General features: G+C 43.6%; 1 protein-coding gene across 1 annotated transcript; it reads right to left on the minus strand.

Moving 5' to 3' along the window:
- Positions 1-1,744: 1,744 nt before the first annotated feature.
- rybpb (RING1 and YY1 binding protein b) lies at positions 1,745-20,400 on the minus strand. The gene is made up of 5 exons (XM_008304027.1): positions 20,264-20,400; positions 19,511-19,636; positions 5,539-5,844; positions 5,341-5,439; positions 1,745-5,011 (listed from the first exon to the last, which is right to left on the minus strand). The coding sequence occupies exons 1-5, from the start codon at positions 20,287-20,289 to the stop codon at positions 4,762-4,764; spliced, it is 807 nt and encodes a 268-aa protein (XP_008302249.1). The 5' UTR covers positions 20,290-20,400; the 3' UTR covers positions 1,745-4,761.
- Positions 20,401-20,714: the final 314 nt, after the last annotated feature.

Consider the following 20,714-nt stretch of genomic DNA (forward strand, 5'->3'; position numbering starts at 1 on the left):
GCTTGTTTTGTCATATTTTAATCAGTTATGGCTGTTTTATCTGATTTTAAAATGTGTATCTGGGCCTTTAAATACATATTTGTCCTCCATAAATTGATGATTTGAACATTTATTTAGTCTGAGCTCATATTCTTTTTGGATTTCATGCCTTGTGCAGTCACAGATCCACACATCTTCCATCTTACGTTGTACTTTTCAAACCTTCTTTGCTCTTTTGAAACTCGAGAGAAGGATGTTGCGCAACCTGCTCAACATAATGGACAACTGCTCCCCTGCACGACCTACTAATCAGCCAGCAGAGTGTTTTCAATCCTTCAGCTCGGCAGTAGTAACAAGCGCTGCAGAGAGTCATTCCTGCCCACTGCACTAATGCTGCACGGTGACTCACCTCTGTGCAAGGAAAGTGGCAGAGATTTATCTTCTGGAGGACTTTGGACATTGAACTTTATTACCCCGCATTCAGTTTTATTTTGCGCTATGGGAGTTGTTTTATTATCCTATTCTGAATCATAATGTACAATGCAATGCGATCTGTGCTGGATAAAGCAGGTGCAGCTAATGGATGGATGGACCGATGGGTGTGAACATTTATTCCAAAATCATATCAACCACTAGTAGAGAGAAGTGGAACCTCTTGTGATTTACTATTTATTTAAAGAAAGAAAAATCTGAAAGCACATTTAGGCGGGGAACGTTTTTGAATCAAACTTGTGAAGCAGGGGTCTCAAACTCTCAAATTGTGGCCCTCTACTTGACATCAAAGTTTAACGTCAGTGCAGCCCGTGCGTTTTTCTCACACACACCTGTGTGAGTTGTTTTATATTTTTTATCACTTGTGGGCTACCATAGCTCAGGCTCACAGCAACACAAATCAGCAGCATTAGTCACTTGAAACGTGAGTGGAGGGAAAATATATCCTGTCACCCAGTGCAAATGTATGTTTTTTTTCTATCTGTGTGTGAAAAACTCTTCTCCACCATGAACTTTAGTAAGTCAAAGTAAGGCCTAAGCTTCCTGATGAGCCTCTTCAAGCCATACTGAGGGTCTCAGTTGTTTCCTCCCTCAAGCCAAATGTGGCTCAGCTGTGTAAGAGGAAGCACTGCAGCAAGGAGGAGGTAAGAGAAGCCTGTGTCCTGAAGAACCTGTTCTGAATTGTTGTTAGTAACGATTGAGATGATTGGATCAGTTGTACTTTTTTTTTTTAAATACTTGAAACCCGTTTTTGAGGGAATACGTGATGCGGCCCAGCCTCAACCAGACTCTACCTCCAACAGGTAAGTTTGAGACCCCTGTTGTAAAGAGTTTTTAGTAGCAGAGACTAAGAGAATGTGGACAAACTTCATTAATGGAAGAACCAGAGAGGGATGGATGAAGCCATCCTCCCTTGGTGTGTAACCTCATCAGCAAAGTGAATCTGCTTTTTAAACAAATGTGACCATCAGCTACTCCTTTCATATCAGTGTCGATTATCAGCGATGACAGCAAAGCAGTCACGAGTCGGGGCTTTTAGATGGCTGCTAACCAGCCCCTGGAGGGAGACGGTGATTGAAAGCTGTTGTCAATGTGAGGGCTCCCTCTTAGTCATGTGTCGCCATACTGTGAGGCTTTATCGCCGACATCGTCCCCGAGACGTCTCAGATCAATAGTGGCCATCTCAGATCCATACATAGATCCCATTATCTAAAAAAACACAACTGGACACATGATGTATACAGTAAAGAACACAGAACAGGCAGAGAACAGATAACTTTAACAATTTTATTTGTGAAAAACTACAAGCAAAATTCATAAATAGACATTTCTATTTGAAGCGGAGGAAAAATGATCAGGTTAGCCTATAAGCGCAAAGTCGTGCACATGCCAGAAACATGTATTAGTTTAACATTATAAGCTAGACAAGGAGCCGTGATCTGCTGAAAATGCTGCGTACATTTCCACACCAGGAACAGAAGGTGACCATTTTCACAAGGGGAAACAATGACACATCAGCTATAAGTTAAAAAAGAAAAAAAAAAAAAAAAAAACAAAAAAAAAACTGGATTAAACAAAGAATGGATTATTGTACTGTCCCTACAATTTTTTTTTCTTCATTTTTTTTTCTTTTTTTAAACCGAGCAATAACTTTTAAAAGCATTGTACAAGACATTGTTATAGGAAGAAATGAGTTTGTATAATACACTTAATTGGAAATTCACGGTTAAGGTTATACAGTCAGTAAACAAGCATTCTATATTTGGGTCTCTGACAAACAAAGCTAAAAAATGTAACCATCTTTACACAGTAAATTAAGGTTACTGGTCGCACACAAGAACAGAACTGCTTGCGCGGGAAGGAAACAGGAAACAAAAGACTTCAGCTCCAATGCCAGTATTCATCATAGTGTTTGCTTTTGCACCTTTTTAAAATTCTATATACAAGCAATAATTCATATACTCAGCAAATGGCCATTTGTCAATAATTTAACAATGAATCCTTTCTGTCGGAGTACTCAGTCAAGTGAATGTGGTTGCAGATAAGGCAGGTGAAAACATGGCTTTTTAGGCCCATTTCTAATAGATTGCATTACAAAGCAGGGTTTTTCCTCTTTTTTTTCTTATTATTCTCAGTAAAAATTGGACAAAAACATTTTTCCCCCTCTGACCCAACACTTTTTAAGTTTCTATTCACATTGCTTTTCCTCACTTTGAACACTGATTCCATATTTTGTATGCAATAAAGTACATAATTACATATTAACCATAGCTTAAAAGCAGAAAAAAAGTTAATACATATCTCCTGGACTTTGAACATTGCTTACGACACACATGTGATTATCATCCCTACGTGTGAAACCTGCGTTTAGTCGACGCGGATCAAACCCTGCCCCTCGGATCTGAGGAGGAGAGGTTGTTTTTTGGGGGGACGTGTTAATCTCACCTAACCTGGTTTTAAGTTGCGGCTCAATTGTTGAGCTGGGGTCTCTGTCAGGTGCTGTGTTAGTCCAGCAGAATGAAGAGGGGCTCACTAAGGCCGAAGTCTTAAACCCAGACTTCTTCTCGGCTACCCCACTCGCACCCCTCTATCGCCCCCCACGATGAGGCGACGTCCGCCACTCGCGTGGACCACGACGATCTCTGCCCCGATTTAGCCGCGCACAGAGATGAGTGGACAATAAGAACACCATTTACATGGATTATATTAGTCTTTATTTAAACTGTTATTCATCTCACACATTAGATAATTGCATTTCAAATTGTTATTCATCTGTCTATGTATCATGTCATTATGAAATTCCTTTGGTCCTTCAATAAATAAAACTAAGATATCATATACACATTTATTCTTTATACAATTTCATACAGTTAAAAGGAAAATTATGTTGGTCTAGTATCAGCTAAGGTGAAAGTGAATTAAAACCCTTAAATAAGCCTTGCTGTTATAAAATTGAAAGTACAATTGTATTCTATTCACTACTGCAATATTTTTTTTTTTTGCCTTCAATGACAGGAGTCTTAAATTAATACAAATAAAAAAAAAAAAACAAGTCAATTGAATTGTCAATCTTTGTAAATTGTTCATGTCTTTGCACTTGTTTTCTGGGTTGAGCGGATGAAGATTCAAAGTTGTCTTCAGGACCACAACAAAACAAAACGAAAAAAAAAAGGAAACTGATTCACAACAGCTTGACACAACAGGTCTATTTTACAGTCCGATATGGTTTTACCAAGTGGAACTGCGTGTAACCATCCTTCAGTCACAACAGAACAAACTCCGGCTCAGGAGCTGCGACGACAGCTCTGCCTTCAGCCGGAAAACTGAATATTTTAAGTACGGAATGCAGAAAATATCAACAGCTTTTTAGTGTTTTACACAACAGCCTACACTGTACAGTTAAGGACATAAGATACTGTATAATCTGCTATAGCATACTAAATCATAGACAATCTAGTTGAAAAAGTCAGGTGTCTGAACTTCAGGTGACCTTCTTCTGATGCACATTGACCTGTACAGAAAAGTAGACGGACCTGACGGAGGTCCCGACAGTGTTCAGAGTGAGACAGTGTAGTTGAGAAAAGTGAATGAGAATTTTATTCATCAGCACTTTGTCACATTGAGTGAATGGGCAATCCCGGATCTGCAAAACCGCTTCACAGTGTATCTAGCACCAGTGTGTGTGTGTGTCTGTGTGTATGTGGTGTGTATGTGTCTGTTGTCCTATCATTTTCAAACTGTATTAAAAACACTGAAGGAACGATCGATCGGCAGAGCTACACAGCAAAGCTTCAACATAAAAAGGAGAATATCAAAGTATACAGGTGCAACAGGTAATAAATAAGGGTAATAATAGTTTAAAGTTATTAAAATGGTGGTGGTTATTGTGCCCAGCGGAGAATTCTTCTTTACAAAAACAAAACAAAAAAAATGTCGACTTGGCCTCACATCCACGTACAAATATAAAACAATACATACAAGTGTCTGGATGCTACCGCAGGGGGGTCGGGGTCGTTATTCCTTTTTAAGCCCAGCTCTCCTCGCCTGTGCCACGGGTGTAACCACGGCGGAAGTTCCCAAAGCGCGGCGTTCTGTTTCCGCGACAGGCGCACCGCACTGTTCCTCTAAGCCAGCCAGCTCCTCTCAGCATCCAGGGGAGATCATGGAATGGAGGCGGGGCAGCGATGGGAAAGGTGAAATCTCTCCCCCTATGGGATCCATAGTGTCCAGAAACATGGGGGGAAAAAGGGGAGTGGAGCAGGGTGAGGATGGGGTAAAAGAGGCGGGACCTCAGAATGATTCGTCGTGCCCCACAGAGAGATCCCCTTTAGGGGTGGAGGCGCGCGACGAGCCCTTGTCCATGCTCTCGGAGCCGGAGCTCTGGTGCTGCTGTTCGGAGCCCGCGCTGGACGTGATGGTGGACGAGGATGTGGAGGAGGAGCGGGTCTTCTCCTTAAAGTCTGTTATAATCACTGTCACATTCCCTACGGTGATGGCCAACTGCTGGGCAGTACTCCGGTCGATGTTCTTCAGTTTGGGCCTGAAGAGCACAGGCAGAAATGACACGTTAATAGCCAGAATTGCCAACCACAATATGTGTGTTTCAGCAACAACAAGGGGGAGGCTTCCAGCACTGTGGGGGCGGTTACACTAAATTGCTCAATTCATCGGGTGACACATGAACAGTCAGAACAAGTGCATCAAAAGTGAGAGTGGGTGTTTAGTGTAAAAGATCATTTGTGAATCATTTGAGGTTTCCCACTAACCTCGTGCTGCACGACTCTCTCTAACAAGAAGTGCTGTGTAGTCACAGAAGAGAAACCATGTGTTCAACCAAACACATGCAAAGTATGAGAGGCTGCTACACACCTGGAAATGTGAGAGTTCTTGTTGGTCTTCGTTGCTGATTTGCCAGACTGTATGCTGTGTTTGTCGCTGGGTGGACTCTGGTGGTTGTCTGATTTGGGTCTGGGGGGAAAACAGGGGAAAAACCAGTGAGATTAACACCAGCACAGGAGCCACCCAGAGACACAAGTGAAGTCGTGACATACTGACTTGAACACTGACCTGGTCTTTTTGCTGCCGGGCTTCTTCGTGACAGCTGGGCTGATCTCCTTCTCTCTGTCAGGTTTGTCTTTGATTGGTTGCTCCTTGTCGCTCTTGTCCTTCTCAGGGGTTTCTACTTCTGGCCTCACTCTCTCTGGACGCTCAGCCTCTGGGCGTCCCTCTCCATTAGCTCGCTCTCCTTCGCCCTCCGGGCGCTCCTTATCTGTGCGCTCACTCCTCTCTCTCCGCTCCTTCTTGGGCGGGGGAGGCATCGGGTACTGCTGAGCCACCTGCTGAGCTACCAGCTGGGAGTTGATCCTGGGTTTCCTGTGGAGGAGATCCAAGGCACAAACATGGATTAGCCTTGTAGTGGAGCGGTGAGCTGACTCTGGCCACTCACCAACACAGTCACACCACAGCTGACAAAGAGAGGTGACTGAACTTAATGGTCAGCAAGGGAAAGGGCTTGCTGCTCCCAGCTGCTGCAGAGGTAGGTTTGCACGGCAGCTTCCTGGTGGTGCAGCTCTGGTTTGAGGACTAATCTCATTAGCTCACGGCTGTAATAAAATGAATGCACAGGATCACAAGGTGGGACATTTGCAGCACGTCACTTAGGTCCTCTAATCTGATTACTGCAGGGTTGGCCCCATTTGTCACAGACTGAGATGCAGTTGGACATGGTGTTGTTGGTCCGCTCACTGAGCTCATCAGCAGCCACAGAGCCTTTTTTGACTCAATTTATCCACATACGTGATGAGAAAAATAAACAATAACCAAACTGAATTTGATAATTTCCTTTTAGCAGACACAATCAAAACAAGAAAGATGGATGTGTCATGCAGCTTGTAATTATCTGAAGGGGAGTTTCGCATGAAAACCATCCGTTTCTGAAAACTTTTTGATCTTTTCTGTGGTATAACACCACTAAACAGCTGCAAACCAGCAACAGCAGCATCTTCCTCCTTCAGCTCTGCAGATGAACAGGGCCTGAAGTTGTGAGGCAAAATGCTAACCCGAAGTCCGAGTGCTGGAGCCAACACACACACCTGCAGCATAATGGACACCAGCTGGCAGCATCTGGGGGGAAGCAGAGGACCTCGGGGGAGAGGAAAGGATGACTGCAGCCTTCCAGAAACTCAGCAGAGACCAAACTGCAGCCAGCAACATGGATAATCACAAGCCAGCACTGGGCAAGCATGGTGAGGAGTAAACCGCAAGTACGCTCATACACACAAACATGCACTTGAAAAGCTTAGCATGCAAACAAACAGCCTGGCACAGCTTGATGGCTGCTCAGGAGGCCTTTCAACAAGAACACAAGTTATAGTAGCTAGTTGTGTATACCAAACCCTTCAAAAGCCAATTCTAGTCTTGGCAGGAAGAGTTTGTGTGATATCCCAACAGAGCAGAAGACAGCCCTTGATCCTTGATCCCTAAACTGCTTTCGGAGACCTGTGGTCAAGCAGAGAGTCTTGAAAGTTGTACGGACTCTGCTGGTCCAAGCATCAGTCCAGATAAACAAGTGTTATTGCTGTAAAATGAGGCCCCAGTGTGTCAGACTGATTTCAGTGGCTTGCTGTAGAGAGTGGTTTTCAGACAGCCGTTTAAGTGGTTAGCCCCAGTGTTTCAATTTGGCAACATCATATTGCCAGTCCAGTTACTCTTGTTTCTGCACTTAAATCCTCCCACGCCTTACACGACTGACTCGCCACTGCCCAAGTCTCTCTGCCTTTTATTAGGGGTGTAAGGACACACAAAATTCAGGGGATGAAATTCGGTTTTAGAGTTAGATATATATATATTCAAAAGTGTCTAATTGGCCACAATTCTCACTCTTAATAGCTACAGCACTTATATCCTGCATACTGTTCTTAAGAAAAGCCGTTTACGCTCAAGCATAAAATGCCCATCAAAACAAGTGTGACATATTCAGAATTAAATTAACCATGAAAGCCAGCAGTGCAATTTCAGCGTTAAAAACCAAACAAAGCCTTGCACTAATGAACTCAGCATTTTGTCAGTCTTACCTCTATTTTCAGCTCAGTTCCCTAACAACTTTTTCCCCAACTGCTCCATCAAACTCATTTAGTCTCCACATGCTGTGGCCCATCACAGACTCAGAGGGGCTTGTTCTTGAGGAGGGGATGGGAACATGCAGCTGATCAGAAGGCAATCAATTGGGGTATAATGGAGCATCATGTTGTAATGCTCACACTACACTCCAATCAATACACCAGCTGTGGCGAATGCTGATGAGCCCTGGGCTGTTGATTCGGCATACATTAGCTGCTGTGGTTCTCTGGAGCCTGGGGTTTTTTTTTCTACCTGCTGCCCTTGTGTGAGATCCTCTATGGGGGTGTTCAGTGAGTGAAAATTAGAGCTGGGAGTGATATTTTCCTCCGATCCCATCTTTATAATTGCCAACCCTATCCTGTTCCCATCAAATAGATCCCAATTCCATTTCAATTTAGAGTAATTACTTCCCATGCTGAGCATTAGAGGTCCTCCTTATAGGACCTCGGGTAAGTCACAGTATGCTCAGCAAAGCTTTTAAATATGTCAGCAATTAATTTGGTAATTAATCATAAATTGATGATATTGATTTTAAAGCAATGGACCTGTAGCCTTTCTGGCACAATGTCAATTTGTTGCAACATGCCTTTACTGTATAGTAAGCTATGACATTTGAAACAAATGTCAAATGATATTGACACAAAAGTCCTATTGACTCCTGTATATTCCAGAGATTCTCCCCGTCCTGTCGCTGATCTGATTACACAGTGCAGTTCTTCCCATTAGATTTCAATCAACATGTTGAGGAAAGCTGTCAGTAAGCCACCACTGAGAAAGAATTATGCGACTGGGTATGCAGCTTAAACTACACAAGACAGCAACAGCGGTCAAATCTACAATGATGACATGCACTCCCCCATTGATACCTTCATGAAAAAACATTTGTTTCTCTAACCCAGAGATTAAACAGATTGCGAACACAGACAGCATCCAACCAGACCAGAAATAATTTTGCTTGGCAGCGAGAGCGGTTAGTCAAAGAGGTGGTGAATGAGTGAGTGATTGATTGGCTGATGAGCCCCACGCCTCCTTTGGCTATTGTGGAGCCTATGCCTTGGTCAGAGCCTGAGATTTGTGTCAGCAGCAGCAGTGGTGGTGGCAGAAGCTGCCTTAGTAGTTAGGCAGTGATTCAGTGCCAGCTGTAAGTCAGCCATGAGTTGCTGCTGGCATGATACAGCCACCGCTCTCTTTGCCCCATTATTTATTTACTGACCACACATCATGACTTTGCACAGCACTGCTCTGTGGCTCATTAACATGGCTGGGGATTCTGCATGACACTGTATGTGTGCCACTTTATTTTGATAAACAGCCGTGGCACTGAACAGCTCCTGCTTAAAAATATGCCCACATGCAAATTAAAAATGTACTACAATTCACATCTACATAATTTGTCCACGTTATTAAGCATAGAATGCACTAATCAAACTACAACTTTGATGAAAATTAATCTACAATTGAACCATATTGTTTTTCAAATAGAAACCGTCTATACAACACAAGACTTGAAATGCCAGAAATGATACTGGGAGCAGGACCAGAAGTGAACCCCAGGGTCCAATTGCAGAAATTGCTCCAACCTCCCACCACTGCCAATATATTCCTAGGGAATCTGTGTGAGTGTGTGTGTGTGTGTGTGTGTAGGTGTCAAGTGTGTAAAGCCTGCTGTTGAATCATTTCCCACTGTGAGGGCTTACAGCATATTACCTCCCGTTCGCACAACAATAGGCTGTGATTGACAGCTCCTCCTATGCTTGCCCCTAAATTCTACCGTCTGGGGAAGGGAGGAGTGGGGAGACTCCCTCCACGGGATGCCCTGAAATAACTATCATCATGCTTAAAAGCTCCTAATTCAGTCAGACTGACACCCATAGTTAGACTGCTCCACTCAGCCCGAACTGTCACAGAGACAGACACACCTCTGCTCAGCTGGTGCTCTCGCTGGTCAGGAGCAGCCGATGCTTGCCAGCCAGGAGCAAAAGCTGAAGCTGCTGTTTAAGAGAGAACTCTTTCTACACAGACCAAAAACAATGAGCCCAAGCACTTCATAGAGAGAGAGTAATGAAGAGAGTGAACGAGCGATGGAGAGCGCGATATAGAGAGAGGGAGACGAAGGAAAGCCCTCATTAACACAGCTCTTTTATTTGAAGTGCTGTGTGGAGGACAAGCAATTATTTCCTGCCAGGCTGAATGAATGCAACAGCAGACAGCTGAGCGAAGAAGAGAGAGAGAGAGCGCGAGAATGAGACAGTCTACAGACAACGGTGTTCTACCACCAAGGACAGCCCACTAAATAGCTCAGGGTATTAAAACATCAGCCGCTCTCTCATTCAGATTTTGCAAATAACCACAACTACATGGAAAGAACGATAAACTCCCTCTCCTGAATGATGTACAAAGTTGCTGAGAAACACGAACCCCTTAATTCATTTGCATTCAGTACTGACCTGGTTTCCCCCGCACACAGGACTGAGCGACCATCACAGCCTCAGCCTGGAGCACATGTCTCAGATCCAACATGTGAGAATGCCACAGGGCTTTAGTTTGATCACACCACCTCCCTGTGACGCTCTGGCAATCATCTAACTGATGATCTACAAGCACTCATCTGTGTCAACACTTGCTTTATGCCTTGATCGTTATGTAGAAACACATGATGTCCTCCCCTCCCCCCACTAGTATGAAGGGTGATGGAGCAGAGCCCAGAGCTGACTGTGCTGCTCTGAATTTGTTAACTAGTCAGCTGGTGTATTCCTCTGTATGCTCTATTGTTCTGTATTTAAATGTTGGACTGTCTCTCCAGAATGATTTGAAGCATGTTTGGGAGGAGCTCTGCATAGCCTCTGCCTTACTCAGCTCATGACTCTGATAAGGATTAAAAAAACAAACAAACAAACATGTAAATAAATGGTGTGTGCATGTGTGAGATAATAATGTGAAAGAGCAATATTAATTTGGATTGCACAGATTGTTATCAGTGCAACATATATAGAAAATTCAATATTAATAATTTAATACAACCAACACTAAGTCAATCAACAAATATGAATCAGCGGCTATTTTAGATAAGTGATTCATTTTTTAAGTCCCTGGGATTGGATTCTGTTGGCTGAACAAAAGCAATTCAAATGCGTCAACTTGGGCTTGGCATTATCAACTCATTTGTTGATAATTTTCTCAGCTAAATAAATCATTAAATCAGAAACCAAGAAAAAAAATGAGAGAAAATAATGAACCAAGTGCCTTCACAACGGGATGCAATCTCCCATTACGACAGAGAAAGTAGGAAATCTTGACATTTGATCGTACAACGCTAACAGAAACATGTATTTTAGACCTGGATCTGACCTTCAGTGCATGACAAAATGAAATGAAATCATCTCTGTATGCTCATCCTGAGGTGTTGAGTTCGATGTCTAGAGGCACTAACATATATAAATACAACAATCCAAAAGCTGAGACATTAATCCCAAACAGAACCTTTTATAAATGCACCTGACTAAGTACACGTGAACAAACCCAGTCACTTGTTTATTTATTGGAAAGTTAAACTGAAAAACTACAGATACAGCAGAACTGTGGAACTTCGGGTTCCCTGCGAGCACATTGTGAGCCTGAAGAGACGGGAGCAGTGCTGTCACCTCCAGCCATCCATGAGTAAAATAATGTGTGTGAGTGAGTGCGCTGGAGAGGTTGAATGAGGATAGCACCTCAAGAGCAGCCCGGGGCTATAGCTCGTCTCAATTCATTCTCACTGCCCACCAGGGGCATTAGGTATTCATCCCTTCATCTGCCCCTTCCAGTCAGGATTTTGAGGGCTTAATGTTATTGTCCCTTCTCCACCCTGACCCCCTGCAAATTACAAGAGGGCAAGAGGCCAGAATACTGCAGTTTGTAGTGGTTGGAAACAAATGAATCAGAATGACATTGATTAAGCTACTGTGCAGTTTGCCAATCAGAACAACTATCATGATTGAAGACAAAAACACTATTTTTCACCTTAACGCTGCTCCTTACTGTAAAGCAACCTATGCGTGTTCCCTATTCAGCCGTCTCAATTCTGTTTGCTGTACAATCGGGCAGTCTTGTAGCTCCATTCTCCACATGCTTGCTGCTTGCTTCTAGCTGGTTTGTGTGTCCACAGATTACATGAGCCACTCTTTTTTTCCCCCATTCTGTTATCTTTACATGCAGGTCTATTTCTGGTGGGTAGTGGAGCCTGAAATTTACATGTGAATGTTTTACAGTAAACGCCTGTATTTACTGACGGTTGACCTATAATTATTTTTTCCAATTATGCGATAATTTGCCGCCGACTTTGTTTTAGCACACACAGCATAACTACTTTTTATGTGCGTAATTAGAAAAGCAGAGAAAGCGCACGAAACAGGAGGGAGGGAGGGAGAAATCTCCGTTAAGGAGAACCACATGATCACTGGTAACAATTTGACAATATGAACACAGACAACAGCCCCAATCCTATCAAGCTAGCCTGATTAATTTTTACAACCTGTAGCTACACCCTAAAACTGAGACAAGATTTTTACAACTCATGTTACACAACAAACTTGATCTAAATAAAGATGGTTCTGATTTGCAAGTACAAGAATGTGGAGCTTAAAATATTGATTTCATATGGCGAAAAATTACCCAAGTCCCCTGTGTATCATGTGCTATAATCAGCTACTCATTTGTATTTTCGCTGGTTCCTGAAGAATGGTGCTACAGAGAGATGTGCAACACCTTTATGAGATCACATTAACCATCAGACAAACGTGCCGGTGTAGCAGAATAAATATTAATTAGCTATGGCTGATATAATCTACAGGAGGTGACATTGTTCATTTTAACGACAGAAGCCCCATGGCCACCAGTAGTTATAAAAAATAATCTACTAATGTTGGCTACATCTTTTTAACATCAGTGTGAACAGCAAGGCACTGAATTCCACATAACTAGAATTACAGCCACACAGCTATCTGCCTCTGCCAAACAGTAAAGCTGCAGCTCACAGCCATGTCTGTCCAGACTTCTCTTCTGAACATAAAACATCATATCTCAGGGCTCCCAACCAACTTTTTCCACTGGTAGCATCTGTAAGACCAACTTTCACATTTAATCGCACCTCCCACCAGGTCACAGGCAAAACATATGACTTGCTAGACATTTTCTTATCGATGGACACTACAATTTACCGATGTTCCCTAAACGCCCCACACTGCAGGCTGCGGTAGCTGCTGTTGGAATCTGTGGTGTGCTCAGACAGGTGTGCAATCAAAAATAACTTTAAAAAGAACGAGAACATTCTAACGTCAGATTTGTCCAAGATGAAACAGAGTGATTCTTTTTTTTCTTTTTACAAGCACCCTTTTCCATGAGCACAAAAAACATCAAATACAGGTGCGCTCCGTTTTTTTAGGGGATCACATTTTTAAGTGTAAATACCGCAGTACACCAAAGTTCTAAAAGTACTGCTTTCCACCACTGTGGTAAACACAGTAGCTACCAGTTACAGCGACACTAATACAGCTTAATTATCATCACGCACTCGCACCAATGCAACCGCTTGAAATTTTAACTCGCACACTCTCAGAAAGAGGTTGCAAATGCACCCATTTTGTTATCCAATTATATATTTCTATGAAATGTCATCATTACAATCTAAATTTGTGAGCTATAGCCAGAAACAGGTTTTGTGTGATCACAGTGATCATAGCCGTTAATCACCAAATTCTAATCTGGTTGTCCTCAAGTCTACGTGGACCTGTGAGGCAAATTTGAAGAAATTCCCTCAAGGCCTTCCTGATACATCTTGTTCATGAGAATGCGACAGGCGTGAGGTCAGTGACCCTGACCTTCGAACACCAAAGTTAAATCACTACAATTCTGAATTCAAATTAACGTTTATGCCGCATTTGAATATGTTCCCTCCAGGTGTTTGAGACATATCGCACGCATAATAATGTGTCGGATTGATGCACTACCTGAAAACATTACTCATGGAGGCATAAAAAGTATGATTTATTGGCATCTGAGCACACAGTTTCTACTAAATTTCTTCTGGTGCTCTATAGGCACAGTGAATTCCCAGAAACCACCTACACCCCACACCTTTTCCTCAGTCAACCAGACATGGCATTTTGTTACCACAGCACAGAATACTGGCTGTGCAGGGCAGAGCAAAGGAATTCTGGAAAATCTCCCAAAGATATCTCAACTTCTCTGCAACACCTATAATGTTATGCACCATGCTGGCTGCCGGGAGCAAGTTTTTCTGCTTCTCCCGGCAGGCTAAAGGAGTCTGGCTGTCTGGGTTTCCGTGTGTTTGAGTGAATTTAAAGAGGAAATGTCTAACTCTGTGTCTGCCTATGTGTAAAAGATACTTCATCTTCACAATGACAAGTCTTTCCATGACTGACCTTTCAGGCTATGAACTGCCTGGCATCGAGCAGGCTGACAGCAGGTCCTTGCAAAGGCATTAAGCACATATGAGCTCCTTCCATCAGCAGCCCTGTCACACTGCTCACTATCATTCATTTGTTTTCCTCTTCTCCACTACCCCTCCATCATTTTCTCTTTGTCTCCTTGCTCTTCGCTTTCTGCTCATGCATTAGCCCTGCCACTGCCTCTTCTAAACGCTGCAGACTTTAAGCAGGTCTCCTCTTCCTGCTGCTTGCCTCTGGTGTGCATGAGTTATCTGTCAAGTGGACCCGATCACCACGTCTTCACTGCTGCGCTGTCATATTCTTTCCTGTTTGCTTTAGAGTGAACAAAGTCTGTCTTGGAATTTGCTCAACAAATTATCAAGCAGCACGGCCAACGGGGACACAGCGCCTTCACAGCAGGTTCTCATGTTCTACACCAGGGAAACAACATCTAGCGAGCAAACAAAAACAAGATGTGGGGAAACCTGACACCAAGAGAACACACATCAGGTCTCAGCTGACTACTGTAGCTGCGATTCAAATCTACCAAACTGATTTGACTTGTCCTGGACTGTGACCTCTCGGGCTAACCATGGTTTAGCTTAGAATGAAGATTAACAGGATCAAAGCACTTGGAATTACGATGAAAACTGTAAATGTAATTCTCACTTCGCTCTCAAACTCATCTGGAGTGAATGACAAGTGAAATGGTGCTGTTCTTTTACCACGGATGGATAGTGGTGCTGGTGGAAATATAAGAGGCTGTCCAGTCCTTCACTCCCTGGGTAATGATGTGCTTCGCTCTGCTTTAGCCCCTGGAGACTCTTGGCTGGGTGAGCACATCCCCTTATGGCCAAACCCCCTCCTCAACACACATATGTCCAGACGCTACCCTTCCCTCTGTCCCTACACTGTTCTGTTTCTATCCATGTCCTCTTTTGCCCTCTCCTCCTTCTTCTCCCTCAGCAAGCTGCAGCTCCGCACTACACAACTCCCTCACTCCCTCTCTTCTTGTCCTCCTTTGCCCTCCTCTTCTCCTTATTCCTCAGCTCGCTGCGACTCCACGCTCGACAACTCCCTTACTCCCTCTCTCCTTGTCCTCATATGCCTTCTTCTGTATTTTCCAGAGACTCCTCACTCTCTCGCTGTCACACTCATTTGCTCGCTTCATCTTTTTTCCTGAAGGGGAGGAGCCCACATACAACAGCTCTCTCAACATTTCTCTGTTTTGTCAGATTGCCAAATTGGCTATTGTATTTAATCACTCACACACTGCCAAATCCCATGAAGTAATTAAGAACTTTTAAATCCGGCAATTAACATGTAAAGATTAGGGCTACCCGCTCGTGCTCAGGGCTTTAGTGCAGATGCTGATAATGCTGGATAAGCAAAAGCAGTTTCCTCTGAGTGGGGGGCTGCTGTGGGGGCAGGGGGTGGGCGAGGAAGTGCGGATATAAATTGAGCGCCAGCATGTCCCTCTTATGTAATTCCATTATCCTAGACAATTTGCCTTAATGTGACAGTGGTAGAATCCACGGATTATAATGACTCTATTCCATCATTGGAAAAGACAGACAAGCACACACACACACACACACACCGAGGCACACACAAACACAAGACACACTGCAATCATTTTCCAATAATTGTGCCGTCTTAGCGCACACACAGACGCTCAGAAATGCATGTTTACTTTTTTGGCCCCACTCCTAATCCATGACTTTAGAGTAGGCTATCATTTATATTTTCATCACTCTGATTCTGCTTATCAACCCTCAGTCAACTTTCATATGTAGATTTATGGGTGGTTTCCCATATGGTCTTATTAAAAAGTCAGACTAAATGCATTACATATTTACATCTGTAATATCTACAGTCGTACACAAATACAATGATTGACAATGGCTGACTTACATGTTTGCCACAGCGATCAGTCAGATACCACACCAGACGACACAAGCTACAGGAGACTAAAAGTAATTGACTTGTTTTTACTTGTAGCGCAGCCTCATCTGTTAGATAAGCACAACAAATGTTGACTGTTGTAAACCTACAGAGGCACCTGGTGACACAGACAGAATATGAATCATATGCAAAAATATCATGCGTCTCATTTTATTTAGCTCCAAACAACAAGTTGGTAACACTGACACCTCTGCACGATACCTCACACTGCCAATTAAATCCCGATTTCATAAGACAGATTCGGCTTCATTTTAAGAAGCAATCCTGACTTATTGAGCTCGCCTGATACATTTTTTGGATCATCTTTTAATCTCTTTATCTACATTGACTGTGTAGTAAGTTGAACATTAAAAAATTATGCAAACAAGTTGCTATATTTTGATTTTTACACAAATGATGGTTGTAAAAATGTTAAATGTTGTAAGATCCTTTACTGCTATCAGTCATAATTGCTTAGTTTCTGTGGCCTTCCAGCAATCGGGGTTTCAAATACCTTGTGGACTATTTAACAAGTTTTCCGATTTAATCAAGTCCCAGCACTGCATTTTGCTATCATGTGAGAAACACCCATTTATTCTGTTTTATATAAAGCAAAGATGAAAGCTACTTGAAATGGTTGACTACAGAGCAATAGAGCGAAGATAACAGCAAAGACGGAGGTACCTCAAGACTTCCTGTGATCCCCACCATCAATCAACTTTAGAGGGCTCCTAATGGTTTCTCTCTGGGCCCCGGGGCTGCCAGAGGTGCATACCAAACACCACCACAAAGCAAACTGATGTACAGCAACACGGTGTCACATTCACACAGCGATCAGGTTCAGATGCCAGAAACATTTAAATATGATAGCATCCACCTCACAGGGGATGCTAATGCAAGCCCGTCTCCAATTACCAAAGGAGCGGGTACTGAATTCAGAGGCTGAACACTTGGGCTGCTTGGACTTGTAGATTAGCAGCGGGGTCAGGTGCAAAAAGCAGAGCGCTTTCTTGTTTAAGAGTCAAAGTGGCAGAGGCTAGATTTAGCCTACTTGGGTATCATGTTTCATCACTGAGCCTGACTGGGTCAACAGGTTCGTTAGGCTGCGCTCGGCTGGGAAGAACGGGGCCTCTCCTTGCATGCTGATGCCACAGCCAGAGTTTTGCTCTCGTTAACACACATTCTTGCCTCCATTAGAACAAATCAGAGCTGCATAGGCTCCCGTTATCTAGCTCGCCTACCGCTGGCAGTGGACAAAGTTCGATTTAAACCTCATCAGAGTGTAAGCCAATACCTGTCTATTGCCATGTGTCGTGTCAGGTGTGTATTTCCCATCAACACCAGTAGAAACAGCTGGCGTCTAAATGACTTAGTGCAGACTGTGAGCCGTGGATCTATCAAACTCAGAGAGGATGCAAATATTCAACTGGTGTTGAATTTCATTTGGGACAGGTTGATAGACTCCGATTCAAACCGCAGCCAGCAAGCACATTACTGTATTAGCGTCTGCCAATTGCTACCTGTTGTACAAAAAAACCTATTCAGTCGTAAATGAGGGGAACGACTGGCCGCGATGCTGCCTGAAACTTCAGCTGCATCTGCTTTTTTCTTAGAGTCAATACAAGCTGACCGGGACTGCCACTCTCACCCCACACACAACAAGCCTTTTCAAAAATGCCTTGAATACAGTCATCTTACACTGGTGGCAACAAATCAGTATGTAATATCATCTATCTTCTAGTAAACACAAATTGATGATCCAAATCAAACTTCTGTGCTAACTCCTACCAGCAGAGAATAACTCTAATTAGCGAACACGCGTGTCCTCATGCATAAACGCACATTCAAAGTAGAGCCCCAGATAAAAGCAGCAAGACAAACATCCACACACAGCCTTAAGTGTAAATCATTTAGCTGAGAGCATCTTGTTTCGTCCCATGCCTTGCTAGAATACATCAAACAGTGAAGAAAAGACGGCTAATTAGTACTCATTAGAATAAGAGGCAGCCCCACAACTACACAACTGAATTAATCAAAGGTTAACTATTCAGATCAAACAGGAATGTGTGACAACCACTCCAGTGATGTCATGTGCTCCCATTTACCAAATAGAGGCAACTGGGCTGTTGCCAAAGCACAGAGGCAGGATGGCTACGACATGCTTGTCTCCGCTTCCTGCTTTCATGCAGCGTGCTCAGCCTACATCATCAGCTGTGGTCTTAAGCTACACGATGCTGGGAAAAGATCATAGGGGGGAGGGGGAGCTAGACGAACGAGACAGAGCTCAATCTTCTGCATTCTCAGTAAACCAGCGTTAAGTGTCTTCTCCCCATCCACGGTGTGCCAGGGGTGTCAGCTGAGCCACTTATTGTGAAACCACAGCTGGAAAGGTTAAAGCGCAGCGGACTTGTCAACAAACCCACAAATGACTCATCTGTCTCTCCATCTCATCGTGCAACTGATGACACGAGCAAACAAACGCACACCGTCACACACACACACACACACACACAACTCAAGATCAGAAACATTCCCCAGAACAGAAGGAGTGGGCGTGAGTATACACAAAACTGAAAGGGAATCCCGTCACGATGTTGTACAATGATTTCATCTCAGTTTCCCATAAGACAATAACTTCTGCTGACATCACGAAAATGTCTTCTGAGTTAAGCTCAGGGGAAATGTCTGGGACACACAACCCTGTTACTATAAATGCTGATATTAATCTGGAGAAATATGTGACAGTAAACTTGTGTGAATTCACTTAACAGCTTAGGGACACTGAGTTTTGAAAATGATTAATGATTCACAAATGTTTGGATTGAAATTGAAAAAAAATTGGCATTAAAAAAAAAGTGAACTTCCTTTCACTGTCACACCGGGTTGCTTGTGAAATGACATTGCCTCGAACTGCACGGCAGGAGAGGGAGAGAGTCTGACGAACTCAGGAATATCAAAATGCACATCTGGAGTTCATCTCTAATCCTGGTTAAACCCAGTTTTCTTGTAACCATTCTCTTGCTGTACATCAGCCTCATGCACAATACATCTTGACTTGTCATTAGGAGAATTTCTGCAATCCTACAGGTAGGTGAAATGCACACACAGGCATTCACCTTGTTTCACTCCATGCAAAAAAAAAACTCCCCCAAAAAACATCCCCTTCGATGTTGATGCACTGTAGCTGTACAGCCATCATGAAGTATGGTCCCTCATCCCCATCCCATCCCCCCCACCCTCCACCCCTCTGGCTAGTGAAGCAGTCAGCCTACCTAGACGAATGCATAAAAAAAAAAGCATTGCAATGTTAGTCGCATAAAATGAGAAACTATACGGATAATCCAGACAACGTGCGGGAAGATATGTGCAAGATTGTCCATCAACAAGTCCCCATTCGCTCACAGACAAATAGGCTGTCGATCAAAGTTGTCATTCCCATAAATTGCGATGCAACGCTGCTGCAGCCAGGCAGCCAAGCAGGGGAAAAACGAGACGCTCAGACGAGAGGGGAGAGAGAGAGAGAGAGAGAGAGAGAGGGAGCGCTACGTTACCTTGTGGATGTGCCCTTCCTCACATCGCAGATGCTGCATTTGAAAGCCTCGGCGGTGTTCCTGAAGGTGCAGACGCTACAGTCCCAGTAGCCGTCGTCAGCGGTCTGTTTGGCTTGTCTTTTTGGCCTTACAAAAAAATAAAAAACGAGACAAATGTTTAAGGTCAAGTTAGTTGTAAGAAATATACCCACCAGCACATTTCGTCAATTAACAAGAAAGGAGATTGTGACAAACATAACCCGGCGTGTGATATACGAGCTACTTGGCACATCACAAAGCGTGGCGGTGTTGTCATTAATTTTGGGTTCGAGTCCCGGCAAGTAGAGCTCCTTGGTTAATAAATCTCCACAGTGGCGAAGCGAGGCGACTATCCACACCGTCCGATTGTATCGCCAGCTAGGCTAGCAGGCAGGCAAGCATTGCTAAAAATTTCGGCATCGAAGCTTAGCATGTCGGCTAACAAAACCAATATCAAACAATGCCCATTTCGACATTGACCCTCCGAAAGGCTTCGTCGAGACGGAAGAGCGTTTCAAGGAATGCCAGGCGTATCCTCTGAAAAATTTCCCTTTGTCTGTTAAGTGACTGGGTTGTAGGGAGCGAGAAGCCGCCATAGTGACTGCACTATTCTAGCTAGCTGTGGCATACCAACTGAAAAAGGGAGAAACGATCCCTGTGTGAGAGAAACGCATCCAAATGTCGAGCCCAAAACGCGCAAAACGAGCCGAAATCGACAGCGGACGGTCGCATTACCTGGTAGGGCTCTTTTTGTCGCCCATGGTGAAGAATAGTCCTCGAAAATAAGAAGAAAAAGGGGGCCTCCTTTAATTGTCAGTGAGTGTAGTAGGATCCAGATAGAGCCGCTGCTGAAGCTGTTGGCAGACAGGCTCCACTCAGCGCTGGCTCGAGGCACGGCACAGCGACTGACTGCACTCCACCACGTGACCGGCGGCCAGCCAATCAGAGGGCGCAGGGGTTTAAAAGTCTGGATGGATATTTAGCAGCTATTTTAATAACTACTAGAGATATTTGACAGACCTCTCCTCAACCCACACACTCACGTACAGATTTACAGTGTTGCAACACGGCGATCCTCGGTAATTCCTGTGATAAAACAAATGCACATGGAACTTTTATTTTTTTGTTTTTTTATTATGATGATGATGATGATTCAAACTGCTTCTAAGTAAAAAGAAGAAAAAAA

This window comes from Stegastes partitus, unplaced genomic scaffold, assembly GCF_000690725.1.
Source record: "Stegastes partitus isolate 25-593 unplaced genomic scaffold, Stegastes_partitus-1.0.2 Scaffold2119, whole genome shotgun sequence".
Taxonomy (NCBI): domain Eukaryota; kingdom Metazoa; phylum Chordata; class Actinopteri; family Pomacentridae; genus Stegastes; species Stegastes partitus.

Bases quoted from the DNA above. Each gene is read 5' to 3' on its own strand.
- rybpb (XM_008304027.1), bottom strand. From the start codon at position 20,289: ATGGGCGACAAAAAGAGCCCTACCAG. The intron at 19,637-20,263 runs GTAATGCGACCG...TTTTTTTGTAAG, and splicing joins GACAAAAAGAGCCCTACCAG to GCCAAAAAGACAAGCCAAAC. The intron at 5,012-5,340 runs GTGTGTAGCAGC...TGTGCTCTTCAG, and splicing joins AAGAACTCTCACATTTCCAG to GCCCAAACTGAAGAACATCG.